Source organism: Pipra filicauda, unplaced genomic scaffold (assembly GCF_003945595.2).
Source record: "Pipra filicauda isolate LSUMZ 115617 unplaced genomic scaffold, ASM394559v2 scaffold853_size65428_pilon, whole genome shotgun sequence".
Lineage (NCBI taxonomy): Eukaryota > Metazoa > Chordata > Aves > Passeriformes > Pipridae > Pipra > Pipra filicauda.
This window is the reverse complement of record NW_024105035.1, coordinates 32,350-54,337: the sequence shown is the minus strand read 5'-3', so window position 1 is coordinate 54,337 and position 21,988 is coordinate 32,350. Positions and strand designations below refer to the sequence as shown.

Here is a 21,988-nt window from a genome sequence, read left to right as displayed (position 1 = left end):
AGTGACTGGGATCCTATTGGGAGTGACTGGGAGTGACTGGGATCCTAGTGGGAGTGACTGGGAGTGACTGGGATGATAGTGGGAGTGACCAGGACCATACTGGAACAATCCTAGGAGTGACTGTCAGTGACCGGGATCATACTGGGAGTGACTGGAACTACAGAGAGGAGAACTGGGAGCCAGTGGGGCCATGCTCCAAGGAACCCCCAAACTCACTCAGAGCCCACCCAGGACCCCACCTAACCCTTTTTTTTGGGGGGACTTTCATGGGCACTGGTGTTACTGGGAGCACCCCTGGCTGCAGACAAGGAGCTCTCAAGTGAGAGGGGTGTTGGGAAGGGGGGGTCGGTGACTCAGAGGGGATAAAAGGGGTGGTGGGACCCCAAAGTGAGTGGGAGGAGAGTGAGACCCCCCAAAAGTGGAGGGGGAGCGAGACTGAGAACTGGGGGCTGATGGGAAAGGGGTGGGAGAGGTCAGAAGAGTGGGGAAAAGGGGAGGGTGGGACCCCCTGATGCCAATTTGTGCCCCCAAAAAAGGCGCGGAAGAACTGCTCAGAGACAGAATTTTCAGTCTATAAGCAGGAGGTATTTATTTACGGCCGGGGAGCGGCTGGGGAGCAGCCAAGTCGCCCTGGACAGCCTACTCCAACGAGAAACTTACAATTTGAGCTTTTTATACACTTTTTGCCAAGCAATTACATCACATATTATGAATATTCATTACATTGCAACATCTGCTTTTAATATTCATAACAGGTGGAGTTGAGGCGGAGTTAGAGGTGTGGTCTTTAATTTGGGGAGCACTTCGGTGGTAGTTCCGTTCTTCCTTCATCATGAACCTGCTGTCCTCACCATCATCCTCCTCATAAACTTTTGAACCTTCCCTAATTTGGGTAGTTTCCTTGTGCATTTGGCAGGGATTTCCAGTGTCTGGCAGAAGTTCCTGATTTCTTGGCTTGTCCCTTTTCTTATCTCCCTTTGTTTTCTTCCATATGTCCTTTTTTGTGTGTGCTAGCATTTCTAGTTCTCTCCGTTCATGCCCATGTTCCCTCATGTCAAAGCGTCCTGTATCCTAGTGGATTTATTGCCTCCACTGTTTCCTAATACTGAGCTCTATGTGCTTTGCTGAAAGCCTGCATTTGTGCTTAACTCTCTCTAATCCTTACATTGCTTTACTAAATTCACTTCTCAGGTGTTACCTGGCTTCACCCCAAACTGAGCATGAGGGGGATGGGGATTGGGGGATGATGTGTAAGGGGTGGGAGAGGGGAAAAAGTGGGGGTTGGGACCTCATAAGTGATCCTGGGCGGGCTGGGAATTGAGGGGAACTATGGGAAAAACCCTTGTCAGAGAGAAAATTGGGTGACCCGAATCGAGGATGCTTTTAGGAAAGAGATCTGAACATCTTTTGAAGAATGGAGGGGAATGACTTTTTTATTCTTGACCTTTCCAGTTCTCCATTTGGGGGCAGGATGTCCTCTGGGCCCATGTTTTGTTCCCTTTGCAGTGAGTGCAGCCTCAGAGGGCTGAGCCCTCTCTGGCTGGGCTTGGCCTCTCCTGCAGAGACTCAGGCCTGGCTGGGCTGCCCCAGGCAGACGCTGCAGGAAGAAGAGCTCAGGCCGCCTGGCTCTGGTGTCCCTGGGGCTCAGCCTGTGCCCCATTGCTGGGCAGGGGCTGAGCCCCACCTCTGCCTCGGGGCCTTGGCCAAAGGGCTGGCAAGAAAGAGGCCCAGCAGCCTTGGGGCCTGCCCAGCTTTCCTCCTCCCTGGGGGCTCTCAGTCCTCCCCTGACACCGTGTGGGCCCAAGGCCTTGCTGGCTTCGGGCTCACGGCCCGCCGGCAACATCCCAGCGGCCTGACCCCCCTCCTTCCCCTCTCTCCAGCCTCTCCTGCCTTTTCTGGCAAGGGGCCATCCAAGGAAAACCCCAGTTCTCAGCAATGGCACCTGTGGCACAAAAAAAAAAAAAGAACAAACCAAAAAAAGCAAAAAAAACAAAAAGCAAAGCAAACAAAAAAAAAAAAAACCAAAAAAAAAAAAACAAAAAGCAAAAAAACAAAAAAAAAAAAAAAAAGGCACAAAAAAAAAAAAAGGCAAAGGCAAAAAAAAAAAAAAAAAACACAAAAAAAACAAAAAAACAGCAAACAAAACACACCAAAAAAAAAAAAAAACAAAAAGCAAAAAAAAAAAAAAAAAACACAAAACAACACTCCAAAAAAAAAAAAAACCAAAAAAAAAAAAAAAAAGCGGTGCAAGGCTCGAGTGGTCCAGGCAAGAGCAGGAGCAGCGAGAGCCTGAGGAGCCAGGAGATGCCCTGGCTGGGCATCGTGCTGCTGCGGGACGAGCTGACACCTCTGCACAGTCTCTGCCCGGCCCTGCCAGCCGACTTCTGCCCAGGCTCTGGGCACGGGGACGCAGCACTGACAGTTTTCAGCCCCCGCGCTGTTCCACAGAGGCTGTGATGTCACAAGGCCCTTGCCTGGCAGCCAGGAGCTGGGCAAGGCAAGGCAAGGACGGAGCCTCGGAGCCACCAGCACGCTGTCCCCAAAGGCTGGGCTGGCACAGAAGCCCAGAGTCCCTGAGCTTGGCAGAGACTTGTGAGATCAGCCGGGGTCCAGCCTACGCCCCATCCCCAGCACGTCAAGCAGACCACGGCACTCAGTGCCATGGCCAGTCTTTGCTTAAACACCTCCAGGGACGGTGACTCCACCACCTCCCTGGGCAGCCCAAAAAGCTCTGAGGCATCACACCTCTTCTTTTACAGTTCTATCACAACTTTTTATAAGTCAATCATATTATATTATAGAGCTCCATTTCTATGTTGGTTACGTACACCTTTTATGTACCTTTATGTACCTTTTATAAACCTTTATAAACCTTTCATAAACCTTTTAATGTCTTAATAAAATTCCAGGAGTTTTGCTTGGAACTCCCCGCATCCAGGGACTGAGAGGATCTCCCTGAATAACACTTTCAGTGGGCACTGGAATCATCAGGATCCTGGAACCCCTGGAGCATCAACAGCTTTGTCCCTCCAGGGGGTCCCAATTTGTTTCCAGTGGTTCAGGAATACAAAATAAACAAAATATCAGTTTCCAAAACCAAATAAACCAAATACCAGTTCCAGAACCAAATAAACCAATGAGTCCAGGCTCCCAAATTAATATCCAAAATCATGACTAGGCTGCATGAACAAAGATTTGGGAAGGGCTCTGCCCACATTTGCTACAAGCACACTGGTGGCTAAAGAAGGCGAATAGGCGATAGACACGTCCAGTTGCAAAAGGCAGAGCAGAAAGACTCCTTGGATGGGATCGACAGGACACGGTTCTTTCTGCGTTGTCTTTTCTCCTCGATGGTGATCCTGCTGCATTCTCAAAGGAAGCAGCAGCGTTAGAGATGGGGTGTCTCCAGACCTCCCGACTGGAGGCCAGAGTAGACCAGTGATGAAGATCAATGTGGCCAAGGCTGAGATGTTGTTTCAGGCAGTCCTTGTATCTCCTCTTCGGGGCTCCTCTCTTGCAGCAGCCGGTGGCAAGTTCACCCCAGAGCACGATCTTAGGGAGGGGGTGGTTGGTCCTTCATCCTGGAGACGTGCCCTGCCCAGCACAGCTGTGTTCTCAGCAACATGGCCTCAATGCTTGTGACTGCTGCCTGTTCTAGAACAGATGGATTGGTCACATCATCTGACCAGTGGATGTTTAGGATTGTACGGAGGCAGCGTTGATGGAAGCGTTCCAGGAGTCGCAGGTGGTGGCTGTAGATCACCCATGATTCGGATCCAAATAAGAGAGTAGACAGCACAATGGCTCTGCAAACACTGATCTTGGTACTTTTCTTCAAGTGTTTATTTTGCCAAACTCTTTTATGGAGTTTTTGGAAAGCATTATATGCCTTTGCTAACCTGTTGTCCATCTCTCCATCAATCTCACCATCCAAGGAGATGAGGCTCCCTAGGTAATTAAACTGCTGGACTGATTTGAGTTCTGATTGGCCAATGGTGATGTGGGGATGATGGGAGACTTCCTGAGGTGCAGGTTGATGGAGAACTTCTGTCTTCTTTAAGCTGACTTCCAGCCCAAAGAGCTCAGCAGCCTCAGGAAAGCAGGATGTTAAACGCTGCAGAGCTGCTTCTGTGTGAGCGACGAGGGCGGCGTCATCAGCATAAAGCAACTCCTGGACAAGATGGTTTAAGGTCTTGGTGTGGGCCTTCAGTCGCCTTAGGTTGAAAAGGCTTCCATTGGTACGATATCAGATGTAGATCCCGTCCTGATCATCGAGGTCTGCCGTGGCCCTTTGGAGCATCCTGCTGAAAAAGATTGTGAATAGGGTTGGTGCGAGAACGCAGCCTTGTTTCACACCATTGGTTATTAGAAAGGGCTCAGAAAGTGCATTGCCATATCTGACTTGGCCGTGCTGATCCTCATGGAGTGAGATAATCATTTTAAGGAACTTGGGGGGACAACCTAAACGTTCCAAAATCTGCCACAGACCTTTCCTGCTCACAGTATCGAAAGCCTTGGTGAGGTCAACAAAGGTCACACAGAGACCTTTGTTCTGTTCCCTGCACTTCTCTTGCAGTTGTCTGAGGACAAATCCCAGGTCTGTGGGGCTCCTGTTGGCTCTGAAACCACACTGGCTTTCAGGGAGAATTCCTTCTGCTATAGTGGGTGTTAGTCTGTTCAAGAGTATTCTTGCCAGGATTTTGCCAGCAATGGGGAGCAGAGTAATACCCCGGTAATTTCAGCAGTTGGATTGTGCTGGTTTAAAGGTAAACCAGCAGGGGAAATGAACTCAACCCAAAAGAGAGATTATAAGTCAGAATAACAATTTAATAAAATAACACAATAAGTACGATTATACAGACAAACAGTTGGTTTTAACCCACCAAACCCTAATGTATAACCCAGCACCCTGGGGCATGAACAGAGTGGTGTTTGTTGGGCCCCCTGAGCCCAAAGTAAAGGGAGAGGGGAAAAAAACCCTGTTGGTGAGAGTGGTGGTGCAGTCTGGTCAAGAGTGGTGGTTGCAGTTCGGTCGAGAGTGGTGATCTGCAGTCGGGTTGACAGTGGTGGTCACAGTCTGATTGAAAAGTGGTGGTTGCAGTCTGGTTGAAGAGACATTGGTGACATCACAGGCAGAGCAGTGACATCACAGGGACAGCAGTGACATCAGAGAGACAGCAGTGACATCACAGAGACATTGATGACATCACAGGGACAGCAATGACATCAAAAAGAAAGTGGTGACATCACAGGCAGAGCAGTGACATCCCCGGGGCAGCAGTGACATCACAGGGACATTGGTGACATCACAGAGACAGCAGTGACATCACAGGAACAGAAGTGACATCAAAAGGGACAGCAGTGACATCACAGAGCAAGCGGTGACATCACAAAGGCAGCAGTGACATCACAGGAACAGAAGTGACATCAAAGGGACAGCAGTGACATCACAGAGCAAGCGGTGACATCACAGAGAAATCGGTGACATCACAGAGACATCGGTGACATCACAGGGACATCAGTGACATCACAATGACAGCAGTGACATCACAGGGACATTGATGACATCACAGGGACAGGAATGACATCACAGAGACATCGCTGACATCACAAAGACAGCAGTGACATCACAGGAAGAGCAGTGACTTCACAGGAACAGCAGTGACTTCACAGGTACATCGGTGACATCACAGAGAAATCGGTGACATCACAGAGAGAGCAGTGATATCACAGCGACAGTGGTGACATCACAGAGACAGCAGTGACATCAAAGGGACAGCAGTGACATCACAGGGACACTGGTGACATCACAGGGATATCGGTAATGTCACATGGAAGCAGTGACATCACAGGGACATTGATGACATCACAGGGACATTGATGACATCACAGGGACAGGAATGACATCACAGAGACATCGGTGACATCACAAGGACATCAGTGACATCACAAAGACATCGGTGACATCACATGGACATGGGTGACATCACAGACACATCGGTGACATCACAGTCACAGCAGTTACATCACAGGGACATTGGTGACATCACAGAGATAGCAGTGACATCACAGGGACATCAATGACATCACAGAGAAAGCGGTGAAATCACAGGGACAGCGATGACATCAGAGGGACAGCACTGACATCACAGAGACATCGGTGACATCACAAAGACAGCGGTGACATCACAGAGAAAGCGGTGACATCACAGGGTCAGCAGTGACATCAGAGAGACAGAGGTGACATCACAGGGACATCGATGATGTCACAGAGACAGTGGCAACATCACAATAACAGCAGTGACGTCACAGGGACAGCAGTGACATCCCAGGGACAGGAGTGACATCACAGAGACAGCGATGACATCACAGAGACATCAATGACATCACAGGGACATCAGTGACATCACCAGGACAGCAGTGACATCACAGAGACAGTGGTGACATCACAGAGACAGTGGTGACATCACAGAGACAGTGATGACATCACAGAGACAGTGGTGACATCACAGAGACAGTGGTGAAATCACAGAGACATCGATGACATCACATATACATCGATGACATCACATATACATCGGTGACATCACAGAGACAGCGGTGACATCACAGGGATATCGGTGAAATCAAAGGGACATCCGTGACTTCAAAGGTACAGCGGTGACATGACAGGCACAGTAGTGACATCACAAAGACATCCGTGACATCACAGAGACAGCAGTGACTTCACAGGCACAGCAGTGACATCACAGGGACATTAGTGACATCACAAAGACAGCAGTGACATCACAGGGACAGCCATGACATCACAGGGACATGAGTGACATTACAGACACAGCAGTGACATCACAGAGACATCGGTGACATCACAGGGACAGCAGTGACATCACAAAGACTGCAGCGACCTCACAGGGACAGGAGTGACATCACAGGGATATCAGTGACATCACAGTCACAGCAGTGACATCACAGGGGCACCAGTGACATCACAGGGACAGCAGTGACTGTTACGACCCGCCGCAGGAAAAAGGCGGGGGGGGTAACTAAGGTTTTATCAATAATTCCCTTGGGGTGGATTAAAGTGAAACGACACTAAATAATCGGTGTCTGAAAACATATTGACAAGGTTTATTTTAACAGTTTTGTGTCAACAGGTATGCCAGCATTTTGGGGGCTGTCATATAACAAGACCAACCTTTTGGGGGAGGAGAAAAATGCATTGGGGAGAGAAAGACGGGGTAAGAGTAAGGGAGAGCAAGAAAAAAGAAAAGATAAGAGTGGTAAAAATGTAAATAGTCACCGCCCACTGGATCCAGCCATGTAAAAGCAATGGTCTGGATCCGCAGGTGGGGAGGGGAAAAGAAGCAAAAATCCCCCCCAAACCCCCAAAGTCACCAGTCAATATCCATAACCTTTGCACCTGCCCCAAGGCGGGGAGTTGTTTTCATAGGGGGGTGTCCCCCTTTTTGGTGTGGAGTTCATGTGGAGGGCGTGGTAAACTCGGCTCTTCCCGCCTTTTGGGGCTTGACATCTTCTGCACTGGAGGAGGGGGATGGGCCCAGTTGCCCATCAGAAAGTCAAAAGCCTGCAGAAGTCTCTTAGAATGCATAAATCATTAACTGTTCCAGTCTCTGACACCCCCCAAAGTGTGGGTGGGGATGGACTGGGGGGTCCCGGCTGGGCCCGAGGCCACGGGGAGGGGCTGCGGCCGCCGGCGGCTCAGGAGCTCTGTGGGGAGAGAAAAGGGGGTGAGAGCGGGGTGGGGGGACAGGGGGGACACCGGGATACACCGAGACCTGGACTGGAGCCAGTGGGACCAGAACTGGGGCAACTGGGATATACTGGGATTGGCTGGGAGTGAGTGGAACCATAGGAAGGGTGAATGGGAGTAACTGGAACCACGCTGGGGGCAACTGGGGTCATCCTGGGAGCAGCTGGGCCCCTGCTGGGCTCATACTGGGATCGGACTGGGATCTTAAAGGGAGAGACTGGGTCAGTCCTAGAGACAACTTAGAGCAACTGGGATCACACTGGGAGAAACTGGGAGCAACTGGGACCATGCTGGGGAGTACTGGGATCATACTGGGATCACAGTTGGAGAGCTTGACCCATGCTAGGAGAAATTGGGGACACAGTGAGGGTGACTGGGGTCATACTGGGGATGACTGGGATCAAACTGGAGTCGTACTGGAAGTGTCTGCAAGTTACTGGGATTGTACTGAGGGTGACTGGACTCATAGTGGGATCATACTGGGAGAAACTGGGACTACCTTGGGGGCAACTGGGATCCAATTGGGAGTGACTGGGATCCTAGTGGGAGTGACCAGGACCACACTGGAACCATCCTGGGAGTGACTGTCAGTGACTGGGATCATACTGGGAGTGATTGGAACTATTCGGGGGGAACTGGGAGCCACTGGGGCCATGCTGGAAGCCGACTGGGGACATACTTGGAGCAACTGGGATCATCCTGGAAGAAACTGGGAGTGACTGGAATTGCCAGGGTGCATTCTGGAGGCAACTGGCATAGACTGGAAGTGACTGGGATTGTACTGATGGGAACTGGAAGTATCGTGAGGCAAGTGGAAGTCACTGGGTATGACTGTGAGCATGCTGAGGGCAACTGGGATCTACTGGGAGAGTCTGCAACCATCCTGGGGGTGACTGGGAGCAACTGGGAGTGACCTGAACCATGTGGGGGCAACTGGGAGGAACTGGGAGTGACTGGATCTACAGTGGTGCAGCTGGGATTGGCTGGGACCATACTGGGGGAAGACTGGGATCACTCTTGGATTGACTGGATCTGTGCTGAAGGCAACTGGGAGCAACTGGGCCCATGCTGGGGGCAACTGTGATTGTACTGGGATAATACTGGGATATTACTGGGATCAGATTGGGATCAGACAGGGATCATACTGGAAGCAACTGGGTCTCTGCTCAGGGCAACTGGGAGCAACTGGGATCACAGTGGAAAAACTGGGAGCAACTAGGACCACACTGGGAGTGACTGGGAGTGGCTGTGAGTAACTGGGATTATGCTGGAAGCTACTGTGAGCAACCAGGAGTGAGTGGGACCACATTGACTTCAACTGGGATATACTGGGAGAGACCAGGAGTGAGTGGGATCATACTGAGACTGACTGGGGTCATAGTGGGAGTGACTGGGAGTGCCAGGGATCATCCTGGGAGCAACTGGAACCATAGTCAGTGACTGGGAGGAACTGGGAGCCTGCTGGGGGCAAATGGCTTTATCCTGGGAGTGCCAGGGCATGTCTGGGTTCATCCTGGCTGTGAGTGCCACCATCTGGGGTGTCACTGGGATCCTACTGGGATGGTCCTGGGAGGGACTGGGAGGGAGTGGAACTCTAGTGGGGTGATTGGGAGCAACTGGGACCATGCAGGGGGTAACTTGGATCCTACTAGGAGAGACTGGTATTGTACTGGGAGTGACTGGGATCATAGTGGGATGATACTGGGCATGACTAAAAGTGACTGAGATGATACTGGGGGTGACTGGGAGCCTGTTGGAGGCAAGTGGGATCTACTGGGAATGGCTGGGAGTGACAGGGATGATACTGGGAGTGACTGGAAGCACAGTAGGGGTGAATGGGAGCAACTGGAACCACACGGGGGGCAACTGGGATCATACTGGAAGCAACTGGGACCACCTTGGTGGTAACTGGGATCCAATTGGGAGTGACTGGGAGTGATTGGGATCATAGTGGGAGTGACCAAGGCCATACTGGAACCATCCTGGGAGTGACTGTCAGTGCCCAGGATCATACTGGGAGTGAGTAAAAATACACACGGGTGGAACTGGCAGCCAATGGGGCCATGGTGGAAGTATGGTGGAACTGGGAGTGACTGGGAGTGCCAGGATGCATACTGGAGGCAACTGGCATAGAGTGGGAGTGACTGGGAGTGATTGGGATCGTACTGATGGGAACTGGAAGCATCCTGAGGCAAGTGGAAGTAACTGGGTATGACTGTGAGCATGCTGAGGGCAACTGGGATCTACTGGGAGAGTCTGCAACCATCCTGGGAGTGACTGGGACCACACTGGGGGTGACTGGGAGTGGCTGTGAGCAACTGGGATCATGCTGGAAGCTACTGGAAATGATCGGCAGTGAGTGGGACCACACTGGGGGCAACTGAGATATAGTGGGAGACACCAGGACTGACTGGGATTATACTGGGACTGACTGGAAGCAACTGGGAACTTGCAGGGGGTAACTTGGATCCTACTAGGAGAGAATGGAATCAGACTGGGAGTGACTGGGATCATGCTGGGATCAGACTGGGCGTGACTAAAAGTGACTGAGATCATCCTGGGGGTGACTGGGCCCATCCTGGGGGTGACTGGGAGCCCCTGGGCCCGTGCTGGGAGCCCCTGGGCCCCCCTGGCTGGAACTGCTTTCCCTCCTGCGGGTTCTTGGCAAAGGCCCCAAAGCACAAACTCTGCTCCGAGCCCTCGGGGCGTTTCCTCCCTTTGGGCAGCAGCAGCTCCTGAGCCCTGAACAGGCTCCTGTCCCCTGCAAACACTTCCCCTGCCTTTGACCTGGGAGCTCTCAGTGACTCACACATTTACTGAATGTTTAAACTTGCCTTTTTCTCTTATTTTTCTTATTTTTTTGTCTTTCTTTCCTCTTTATCCTTTCTAAAAGTCCCCCTCCTCTCTCTTTCCCTCCTCTCTCCTTTCCCCTCCCCTCCCTCTGTCCTTTGTGCTGCCAGCATGATCCCAGTTGCTCCCAGTATGATCCTGGTCACTGACAGTCACTCCCAGGATGGTTCCAGTATGGTCCTGGTCACTCTCAGTAGGATACCAGTCACTCCCAGTCACTCCCGCTATGATCCCAGTCACTCCCAGTCACTCCCAAGAGGATCCCAGTTGCCCCCAAGGTGGTCTCAGTTATTCCCATTCCCCCCCCATGATGGTTCCTTTCCCTCTCAGGGACTCCCAGTCTGAGTCCAGTATGGCCCCAGGCACTTTCAGTCTCTGCCTGGACGATGCCATTTGCCCCTGCATGGTCCCAGTTGCTCCCACTATGAGTCCAGTCACACGCAGTATGATCCCAAAAACTTGCAGTCACTCCCAGTATGATCCCAGTATGAGCCCAGCAGGGGCCCAGCTGCTCCCACTCTGATCCCAGTTGCCCCCAGTGTGGTTACTCCAGGATGGATCAGGAATGGGGACCCCTCTGTGCCCCCCCCTTGTGTCACCCTGTTCTGGGAGAGCTTTGGGGGGACATCTGCACCCCAACACGGCATCCAACACATCCGAAAGTGTGCTGGGACCCCTTTGAACCTGGGAATTGAGGGGAACCATGGAAAACCCTTGTCAGAGAGAAAATTGGGTGACCCGAGTCCTGGATGCTTTTAGGAAAGAGCTCTAAACATTTCTTGAAGAATGGAGGGGGGTGACTTTTTTATTCTTGACCTTTCCAGTTCTCCATTTGGGGGCAGGATGTCCTGTGGGCCAATGTTTTGTTCCCTTTGCAGTGAGTGCAGCCTCAGAGGGCTGAGCCCTCTCTGGCTGGGCTTGGCCTCTCCTGCAGAGACTCAGGCCTGGCTGGGCTGCCCCAGGCAGACGCTGCAGGAAGAAGAGCTCAGGCCGCCTGGCTCTGGTGTCCCTGGGGCTCAGCCTGTGCCCCATTGCTGGGCAGGGGCTGAGCCCCACCTCTGCCTCGGGGCCTTGGCCAAAGGGCTGGCAAGGAAGAGGCCCAGCAGCCTTGGGGCCTGCCCAGCTTTCCTCCTCCCTGGGGGCTCTCAGTCCTCCCCTGACACCGTGTGGGCCCAAGGCCTTGCTGGCTTCGGGCTCACAGCCCGCCGGCACCATCCCAGCGGCCTGACCCCCCTCCTTCCCCTCTCTCCAGCCTCTCCTGCCTTTGCTGGCAAGGGGCCATCCAAGGAAAAGCCCAGTTCTCAGCAATGGCACCTGTGGCACGGCTGCAAGGCTCGAGTGGGCCAGGCAAGAGCAGGAGCAGCGAGAGCCTGAGGAGCCAGGAGATGCCCTGGCTGGGCATCGTGCTGCTGCGGGACGAGCTGACACCTCTGCACAGTCTCTGCCCGTCCCTGCCAGCCGACTTCTGCCCAGGCTCTGGGCACGGGGACGCAGCACTGACAGTTTTCAGCCCCCGCGCTGTTCCACAGAGGCTGTGATGTCACAAGGCCCTTGCCTGGCAGCCAGGAGATGGGCAAGGCAAGGCAAGGACGGAGCCTCGGAGCCACCAGCACGCTGTCCCCAAAGGCTGGGCTGGCACAGAAGCCCAGAGTCCCTGAGCTTGGCAGAGACTTGTGAGATCAGCCGGGGTCCAGCCTACGCCCCATCCCCAGCACGTCAAGCAGACCACGGCACTCAGTGCCATGGCCAGTCTTTGCTTAAACACCTCCAGGGACGCTGACTCCACCACCTCCCTGGGCAGCCCATTTCAATACCTAATCCCTGTTTCTCTCCAAAAAGTCCTGCTCCTGTCCCTGACAAACAGCCCCTGACAGGCAGGTCCTCGTGTCCTCTTGTCCTGTCGCCTGTTGCCTCGGAGAAGGGGCTGACCCCCACCTGGCTCCAGCCTCCTGTCAGGAAGTTGTGGACAGGGAGAAGGTCAGCCCCGAGCCTCCTCTTCTCCAGGTTGGAGAAGCCCAGCTCCCTCAGCTGCTCCTCACAGGCCATGCACTGCAGACCCTTGCCCAGCTCCATTGCCCTGCTCTCCACCCACTCCAGCCCCTCAAGGTTCTCCCTGAATTGAGGGGCCCAGAGTTGGACACAGCACTCCAGGGGTGGCCTCACCAGTGCCCAGTCCAGCAGAAGCATCACTGCCCTGCTCCTGCTGCCACCCTCTTTCTGATCCAGGCCAGCCTGCCCTTGGCCTTCTTGCCCACCCGGGCACCCGCTGGCTCAGGTTCAACCTCTGTCCACCAGCACCCCCAGGGCTCTCCCACGGGGACCCTTTGCAGCTCCTCTGCCCCCGGCCTGGAGCTGCAGGGGGTTCTTGTGACCAGAGGCTCCAAAGGCACCAAAGGCACTCTTGAACCTCATGCCCACGGGCTCGGCCCAGAGGTCCAGCCTGTCCAGGTCCCTCTGCACGGCCTTCCTCCCCTCCAGCACATCCACACTGCAAGCCAGCTTGGGGTCCTCTGCCAATTTGCTCATGGAAGACTCAATGCCCTCCTGCACATCCCCACGAAAAATAGGCAACAGGACTGGGCCTGTTACCCAACAAGTTCTAGTGCTTGACAAAGGAGCCCACCCAGCAGTGGGGAGAAACTGCTGGCAGGAGATTGAATGGGGCAATAGACAATGGATGATGGACAAGTTCTGGGCCATGGCCATTTGTTAGAAAAACAAAGTAAAAGCTTAAGGCCTGCCATATTTCAGTGGTCAGAGACCTGGCAGAGAAATCTCTTTTTGAGACCTGGACACCAAGAAGGCAGAATTTCTAAACCACAAAGAACCTTAGAGAAACCAGAGATGAAGACAAAACTAACACAGACAGTTACTGAGGCTCTCCCTATCTAGGGAAAAGACAGTTCCTTTGGATACATGTCTGGAATAAAGACAAGTGCCAGAAATATTCAAACACAAAAAATATCTTTTATTACACTGAGAATAATAATAATAATCATCTTAGCCAAGAGAATCAAAAGCTAAAAAAGGCTACAAAATATCTTATTGTGTGGCCTTAAAAACAAATACTACAAACAGCATCTAATACAGTATTAACCAGTGAAAAAAGGGGGTTAAAGGGATACCAAAAAAGGGATCTTAACACAATATTATGGATAACTATTAACACAATATTGGTTAGTAAAAAGGGAAACTAAAGGGAAATACTGTGAACAACTTATTTAAGTAACAATATTCAATAATAAAAGGGGAACTGAAGTGACACTAAAGGGATATTAAAAAGTTTGTTCTCTCAGTTGCTTCCTGTCAATAAACTGTGCTGACCCCCACAGACAGGCCAGGGCTGTCAGGATCTGCAGCAGCTGGTCGGTGCCCGTGCTTAGCGGGCGTCCCCGCGGAGCAACAGGCTCGGTGGTAGGATGAGGATCGCTCAGCTCAGCAGTCCCGACACCCCATTTGATCAGTTCCACATTACACCACGTGGGGCCAGTACCCAGTATAAGGTGATGCCTGAATGGCAGCCAAACCCCGCCTGATCATCACCTCATGGCAACAGTCTGTGCCTGCCCTACTTGGAGGGCAAGGGGCCAGCGACCCCTGCCCACATCATCTTCCTCCCATCATCATCTTTCTCACCCCTATGGATGACCTCTACCATTGTGTTTCCAGGGTAGATGTATCCATCTTGCAGTATGTGGCAAACCAAGGAAGAACTCAGCTCTGATAATAGGGGATATCAAGCTGACTTGCTAAAAAGCACAATGGACCTTCCAATTAGCTTGTGCCATGAAGTTACATTGTACCATACTCTGGCTGGTTTCACATCCTAATATGATTCCTTTCTCACGCCTCCATGCTCCATTGATCATCTAATTCAAAAGTACCCCCCTTACAGGAGGAGCGGCCAATGGGAGTGAGGGGGCGTGGTTTAATCAGCCAATCAGCACGCGCCGATGGTGAGAAGAGCGGGAGTGATGCGGAAGTACCAGGAGGGTGAGAATGGGCAATAAAAGGCTCCTTTCTCACCCCAAAACCGCCCCCAAACCGTGGCCACCGCAGAAAAAACTTGAAATATGGCTGAAAACAGTGTGAAAAAAGGCTGATTTACCCCCCACTGAAATGGAGGGCCAAGAGAAGCACCGGCCTGAGCTCCGCCTATTCTCCACCTATTATTAATATGGCTACATAAATGTCATACTCATATAAATATGGCTACATAAATGTTGTCCTCATATAAATATGGCTACATAAATGTTGTCCTCATATAAATATGGCTACACAAATGTCGTACTCATATAAAAATGCGTTTAAGGCAAATTGTATAAATACCAGTTGCATTTGTGCGAACCTTTTGAGCAAGTTTTCTGTGGTGCACACCACACTTGTGCTGCTCAAAAGGCCCAAAGGATGGGGGATAGCACCGGTTCCTTGTACCTGATTGTTTGGATTCACCCTGAATATTTCAGTTGCAGTGCTGGGGCGAAGCTCCCCCATCTGGTCAGAGATTTAGGCTGAAAGTCCTGGTTTGGGGTCTCTTAATTTCCCCTCCCACAGGACGAAGTTGTCAGGGCGGCTGCAGATCCAGTTCTTCTCCCTGTGGCACAGGGACGAGCTGATCCACCAGTCATCGAGGTACCCACAGGGCCCCACACCCCTCACCTCAAACCTGCAAATGCCAATGGGACCAGAGTGAGAAAGGGAAAAGGAAAAGAAGAAAACTCCCCCCAAAAATTAAGAACAGCTGGGATTTCCCCTCCCGCAGAGAAGGGCTTGGGCTGGGGGGAGTCTCTAATTCTCTGATCAGGGTTGGGGGGCAGCGACCTCGGTCCATCCCAATCCCCCATGGAAAGCCAGGAGCTGCCTGGACACGGGGCAGGAGAAGGTGCCCATCCCAGGATGGGGCATCCCAGACTCCAGGAAATCCCTGGGGCCCATCCCGGGGCTCCAGCACGGACACAGGGACCCACCTGCCGTTCAAGGCCGTGCCATTGATCCACTCCCAGCCGTTATCCCTCATTCCCAGCCCGATCCAGTGGTTTGTTTCACCTTTATAGCGCAGAAGGAAGGCCTGGAAGGCAAAGAAATGTTGGCTTTGGCCAGTCTTGCCTTCCCCACCTCCTCTTTCCCTCCTGTGTCCACCCCCAGCCAGACCTGGGGCTTTTCCCAAGGGGTTGGTTCCCGGCTGCAGCACTGGCAGCACTTTGGGGCCAGCCTGGGGGGTTTGGGGCTGGTTTTATCCTCTTGGTTTCCCCGTGTTTCCCACCCCGGAGCTGCTGCAGAGGCTCAAGCCCAGTCCTCACCAGTTCATCCCAGTCCTCACCAGTTCATCCCAGTCCTCACCAGTTCCTCCCTGGTGCTTATGGTGGCCAGGGAAGCTCCCAGGGCCTCACACCTTGCCCGGCCCATGGTCCAGTTGCCCTCAGCCTCAGAAAAATAATAACATTTTCCTTGGAAACCAGGCCAGGTGTCTGGGCACACGTGGGAGAATTCCGGCTCACGGAAAGGGGGTCTCACACTGAGAACTGAAACACAGAAAGCTGAGTCAGACACGTGGGCAGCCCTGAAAAGCAGCAAAATGGGTTTGATTCCTTGGTTTATTCCAGCAGCTGGAAGAGGAAATTGGGGGATGATGCTCTTGGAAAAGGTGTGACCGAGTGAGGAGCAGGTGCCTGGAGCAAAGTGCAGGGAAAAAAGGGAGTCACCCACTTTGGGAGCCTCCCTTGATGCCGGGAAAGTCCAAGGATCCTCCAATTGCCCAAAACGGAGGAGCCTGGCCCTGATCCTCCCCATGGAGGTGCCTGGGTGGGACTCACCAGTCAGTGCCACGACCAGGCTCAAGCTGAGGATCCCCAGGAACACACTCTGAGCGAGGAGAACACGCACCTTGGGGGATGTTCTCCGGTCTGACTCGGTTCTGTAGGACCCTGGAGCAGGAAAGAGCAGGGTGAGGATGGCCTGGCTCCTCTCCCCTCTGCTTTGCCCTCCTGTGCTGGACCCTCAGTCCATTCCCAGCCCCACCCACGCCCATCCAGGCCCCCCCACTGGTGCCGCCCCGGAGCGAGATGCTCTTCCCACCCCCTGCCCTCCCTCGGAACGTTTGGGGTTTTCCCAGCATTACCCCATTTGGCCTGTTCCTCTGGATCACTGCAGGTTTTCAGGGCTTCCTCTTGGCTTGAAGAATTTGGCTTTTGGGTTCCTTTCCCCATCCTTGCAGAGAAGCCTCAGGGCCCAGGGCTGACATTCCCTGGGCTCTGTGGGGTGGATGCACTCAGCAGCCTGGGGTGGAAGGAGAGGAGAGGCTGAGGGGACCTGCAGGGAGCTGAGAGCTCCTGGGCCACAGCCCAGCCAGCCACAACAGCCCCTGTGGGGTTGGCACTGGCTCTCAGCGTTATCTTGGTGCCAAGGGGCACCATCTGGCAGGGATGAACCCACATCTGGGAGAGGAGGCAGCACAAAGGACAGAGGGAGGGGAGGGGAAAAGGTAAGGAAGGGAAAGAGAGGGGAGGGAGAAAGATTAAGGAGGGGAAAAAAACCCCAACAAATTAAGCAGAAAGGAAAGAAAAAGACAAGTTTAAAGGCACTTTTAACTATTAAATAAATAAGTCATTGAGAGCTCACAGGTTTGCAGGGGACAGGAGCCTGTTCAGGGCTCAGGGGGGGAAAAGGTACCGGGGGCTCGGAGCAGAGTTTGTGCTTTGGGGGCCCTTTTGCAAGAACACACAGGGTGGAAAGTAGGTTGTAACAGTTCACAGCACCTGTTCTGCTCGGGTTTTCTGTTTGTGGCTCCACACGAGCTTCTTTTGCTCTGGTTCCCCCCCCTCCCCGTGCCCTCTGTTACAGGAGCACGACCTGGTTCCCTGCACCCCCAACCAACAGGGGCAGCAGCTTTTGGTCCTCTTGGGTCTTGTTTAAGTCATTACCAGCACCAAATGGACCAACAGAAGCTCGTCAGGAATGTGTCCCGATAAAACAGCAATATTTCATTGCAAGGTGAGCTCTGAAAACTGCAGAGGTTTGTTTGTCAGTAAATGGATGTAAAAAAAACACAAAGCGGTTCCCTCAGAGGGGATTTGCAGGAGGAAACTCAAGGACCTGCTCAGATAACAGCGTTTCCAGAGCAGTGGGAGGGTTAAATTGGTAGGAGAAAGGAACAAAAACAGGATGAGCCAGAAGAGGGTGGTGCTTCCGCACCCTCAAGGTTTCCAAAGCTGAACAGGACAAAGCTCAGAAATGAAAGGAAGTCATATCTTGTGACTTGGCAGAAGTCCAAGTGCACAAGTTCAGACCCCTCATTTCAAGCCAAAATTTCAGTCCTACTTTAATTTCTGCGTCACAAATGTTGACTGTACAAATTCAACAAATTCCCTTAAAAAGACCCCCGAACGTTCACCTTGTAAGACCCCCCCCGGTGCAGCCCGAGCTTCTGCCCAGGTTTAATCCCTCCCAAACCCAATTCTGAGCCATAAACCAGTGCCCTGGTGAAGGTTTTAACATTTGCAAAACTGAAGTGTCAATTTGAAGCTAAAAGAGACCCAGTGCAGTTACTGATTCACTCACTCCCACTGTCATTTTTGCTCCTTTATGATGACTGTACAACTTCAACAAATTCCCTTAAAAGGACCCCCAAAGGTTCACATTGTGAGACCCCCCCTGGTGCAGCCCAAGCTCCTGCCCAGGTTCAATCCCTCCCAAGCCCACCGTGGTTTCCAGCTGGTTATCTCCCCCCAAAATCACTGTTTATTCCACTCAACTGAAACAAATTAAAGTCTTTTTTATATCATTATTTGCCTCTTTTCACCACGACTTTCTCATTTCTCTTCCCGAGAAGCAACCCCTGTCAGCAACAAGGGGCTGAAAAAGCCCCAACAAAACCACTGAAGAAGCAGCAAAAATGACAAACCAGCCCAACCCTGCAGCAGACACTCAAACCAACCCCACGGCAGCAAAAGCCTCACTAAACCCAGCTGTAAAACTGTGACTTTTGGGATTTATTCCCCCCTTCCCCTTCAATGTGCCACGTTTAATTAATCAGGTGGTTATTTCAGCCCCCCCAAAGACAAGACCATGATGTGGGGGCTCAGCCCTGTCCCAGCCGTGGCTCACTGTGGGCAGGGAGCACCCACCACCCCGAGTTTGGCAGCCCAGGAGCTGCTCTGGAGTACTCACCTCGCAGGGCAGCTCTCAGTGACTGTGAGATTTCGCGGTAGGGTCGGTTTAGTCATAAACTAGGATAAAACTTTCACAACTGACGCAATTTCAGTTCATTTTGTCTCTTCTCCAGCAGCTTCTCAGTGTGGTTTAATTGGCATCAGGACACGTCGCTTCCCATTGGCTGACGGGGGCTCTCCGTCGCTTCCCATTGGCTGACGGGGGCCCTTCGACACTTCCCATTGGCTGACGGGGGCTCTCCGACGCTTCCCATTGGCTGTTCTCCGATCTCCCTCCCTGGCTCTGCCGTGTGGGTGTGAAACGGGACGTGTGTGACTCACTGGCCCTTTCGCCGCCGCCGAGTTTTTTCTTTCGTCATCGTTTTACTGTTTATTGCCTTCCCCACGTGTCCCTCGTGCCCCGTCCAGCGCCGGCAGCCCTGTCCCTTCCCCTTCTCCCTCCGCCGCGTTCCATCCCGGCTCTCGGAGCCTTGGAGCTCCCGGGGGTGACGGGAGGCTGAGCCCCTTCCCAGTGCTCCCAGTGTGCCCAGTCACCCTCCAGCACCCCGGGGAGGGCTTCGGGGGGGAGACGGCACACAAGGGCTGCTGGGAGGTCCCACCTCACTTCTGGGTGGTTTGTTCTTCCCAGGCTGGGCAAAACGGATTTTTGGAGTTTTCTGCCCGAACTCTCTCCCCCTCCTCCACTCGAGCAAAGGGATTCGGGGCCGTTTTCCCTTTTTGGGGCAAATAAAACCGATGGGTCAAGCCCCAGCAGGACGCAGCAGCCCAGCAGCCTGTGGAGCCCGTGCTGGCCTGTGCCTGGCAGAGAAAAAAAGGAGATCAGGGACTAATTCATCAGTGGCTAATTAGCCTAATAAAATTGCTCCTCATTAGAGGTCAAGAGAAGTGGGGCTTCCTGCTGAGCCGATGTTACCATACAGACATGGCTGGGAAAACCAGGCATGAGCTCTGTGAAACTGTGTCTATTTTTGGACAGAACTGGTGCTTTATTGAGCAATTCTCTCATTTTGCACTCCTTTTGATGATATTTTATCGATTCTTATCTCTTAGAGATCTCGATCAACACCTTGATCTCTTATTTTCACCATTTTTAGGAGGGGGGTGTGAGGAGTGGTTTCTCTCTCCCAGCACCTCATGCTGTGGCTCCTTGTCCTCCTTGTCCCTTCCCGTGGGTTTCCTTCCTCTGGGCACAGACCCCCGACCCCCCCATCCCTCAAGGGGCCGTCAGGACGAGTCCCCCCAGCAGTTGTGGGGCTTTGGTTTGGGTACAGGAAGCTCCGAACCCGCTGCCAGTTCACACCAGCCCGGGGGGGCAGCGGCGCTTTGGCTTCCTGTCCCTTCCTCCTGTGACCACTGCGGGTCCCCGGCGCTGAGCGGCGGGACATGGAGGACCAGGACGGTTACATGGCCTTAGAGCAGTGGAGGAAACGAGGGGCTGCGGGGAGCCCCCCGTCCTCCCCGGGGGGCAGGTACTGGGGGGGGTCGTGTCCGCTGGCCCCCCCCAGGTCGGGGGGGGAAGAGGAAGTCGGGGGGTTGGGGTGATGTCACCCCTGGGGTCCCCAAGAGCTACTCAGGGTGGGGAAACTGAGGCAGGAATTGAGGGAGGAGGGGCTGGGGGGTTTTCTCGAGGCTGTGTTTGGCTGCTGTCCCACCCCCCGAGCTGGGACCCCCCAACAGCGGGAGCAGAGGGATTTTTTGGGGGCACCCAGCTCCTCCTGCTCCTGGGCAGGGGGGGCTGCAGGGGTTTGGGGGGGGGGGGGTCTCACCAGGGCACTTTGCCCCAGGACCCCCTGCCCCGGGCTCTGGGTGGGTGAGGAGGTGATGGGTGCTCTTTTCCACCCCCCAACTGTAGGATCTGGCTTTCCAGAACCCCGGGGGGTCCCCCCCACAGCCCCCCTGCGCTGCCCCCGCTGCCTCCTCGGGGCCCTCACGACTGCCCTGGCGCTGTCCCTGGTGCTGTGTGGTGAGTTTGGGGGGTGGGAAGGGGCACCCGGACCCCTCTGCCCCTTCCCACCCCCCCAGCGCCCCTGACAGGGCTGGGCAACCTCCTGTCCCAGTGTCCTGGTGGGTGGCAGAGAGGGCACAGCCCGAGGCGACCTTGGGGTGGGGGAACACCTCCCTGGGACCCCCCTGTGCCAGCCTGGACGGCACCTTCAGGGAGCTGAGGAGGATCCTGTGCCCCCTGCGAGGTAACCCCCCACCCCCCGGGGGTCCCATCGATGCCCCCTCCCCAAACTTAAGCCGGGCTGGAGCCTCTCCCTGTCCTCCCACGGTACCTCAGCGCGCCAGGGTCCATCTGTCTGTCTGTCTGTCTTTCTGTCCCACAGAGGCCGAGGGGTGCAGGCTCTGCCCCGTGGGCTGGATGCTGGGCAGGACCAAGTGTTACTGGGTCTCGGAAAGGATGAACTCGTGGCACGGGAGCCGGGAGGACTGCGGGGACCGCGGGGCCGCGATGGCGATGCCGTGGGACAAGGACGAGCTGGTGAAGGGACCGAGGGGACAGAGGGGCTGGAGGCACCCCAGGGGAGGGCGAAGGGCTCCCCAGAAGCCTGGGATCACACCCCTCATTCCCCGCGGTGCCCGTGGCAGACCGGGGGGGAGGGACATGGGTCTGGCTCGGTCCCGGGGTGAGGACGGAGCCTATTTTAGGGTGACCATCCCCGGCCCGGCAGCGCCACCACTGCCCCTTTCCCCGGGCCAGGATTCCCTCAATGAGACCCTGAGGAAACCCACGCGCCACTTCTGGATCGGGCTCTCGGTGCCCGCGCCCGGGATGGGCTGGACGTGGGTGAACGGCTCCCGCCCGGACTGGAGCCGGTGAGGAGCGCTGGGGGGTCGGGGTGGGCACCCCCCTGTCCCCCGAGGGCCCCCCGGGGATGACACGGGCCCCCTCCCGCACACGCAGGTTCCCGCAGGACCTCGGGGAGGGTCCCGGAGCCTGCGGGGCGCTCAAGGGGGACAGGATCGACCCCCGCGCCTGCGACACGGGGCTGCAGTGGATCTGCCAGACGGAGTCCGCCCGGATCTGAGCCTCCACCGCACCCAAAACCCACTGTTAACGCGGGAGAAAATCCCGATTCCCGCGGGTTCGGCACCCACGGGACAGCTTCCGGGACAGGGGCAGGACCGCGGCCGGGGAAAGTCGCCCTGGGTGGGCGAGGCGAGGGCGGGGGGGGGAGGCGGAGGAGAAATCGAACTG

The 21,988-nt window shown here is 54.2% G+C and overlaps 2 protein-coding genes across 3 annotated transcripts; one reads left to right on the top strand and one right to left on the bottom strand.

Annotated features, from left to right (window-relative positions):
- Window positions 1-14,438: 14,438 nt before the first annotated feature.
- LOC113982209 (C-type lectin domain family 2 member D-like) lies at window positions 14,439-19,585 on the bottom strand. 2 transcript variants are annotated; one of them, XM_027710220.2, is made up of 6 exons: window positions 18,788-19,585; window positions 16,740-16,897; window positions 16,435-16,545; window positions 15,962-16,143; window positions 15,589-15,689; window positions 14,439-15,287 (listed from the first exon to the last, which is right to left on the bottom strand). In XM_027710220.2, exons 2-6 carry the CDS (start codon window positions 16,825-16,827, stop codon window positions 15,128-15,130), a joined length of 642 nt encoding a protein of 213 aa, XP_027566021.2. In that variant the 5' UTR covers window positions 16,828-16,897; window positions 18,788-19,585; the 3' UTR covers window positions 14,439-15,127. The 2 variants fall into 2 exon arrangements, with proteins under 2 accessions (XP_027566021.2, XP_039246586.1); XM_039390652.1 differs by having other exon boundaries at window positions 15,962-16,545.
- Window positions 19,586-20,610: 1,025 nt separating this feature from the next.
- Window positions 20,611-21,973, top strand: LOC113990514 (killer cell lectin-like receptor subfamily B member 1C). Its single transcript, XM_027726019.2, has 4 exons — window positions 20,611-20,752; window positions 21,117-21,271; window positions 21,491-21,606; window positions 21,695-21,973. Exons 1-4 carry the CDS (start codon window positions 20,611-20,613, stop codon window positions 21,816-21,818), a joined length of 537 nt encoding a protein of 178 aa, XP_027581820.2. The 3' UTR covers window positions 21,819-21,973.
- Window positions 21,974-21,988: the final 15 nt, after the last annotated feature.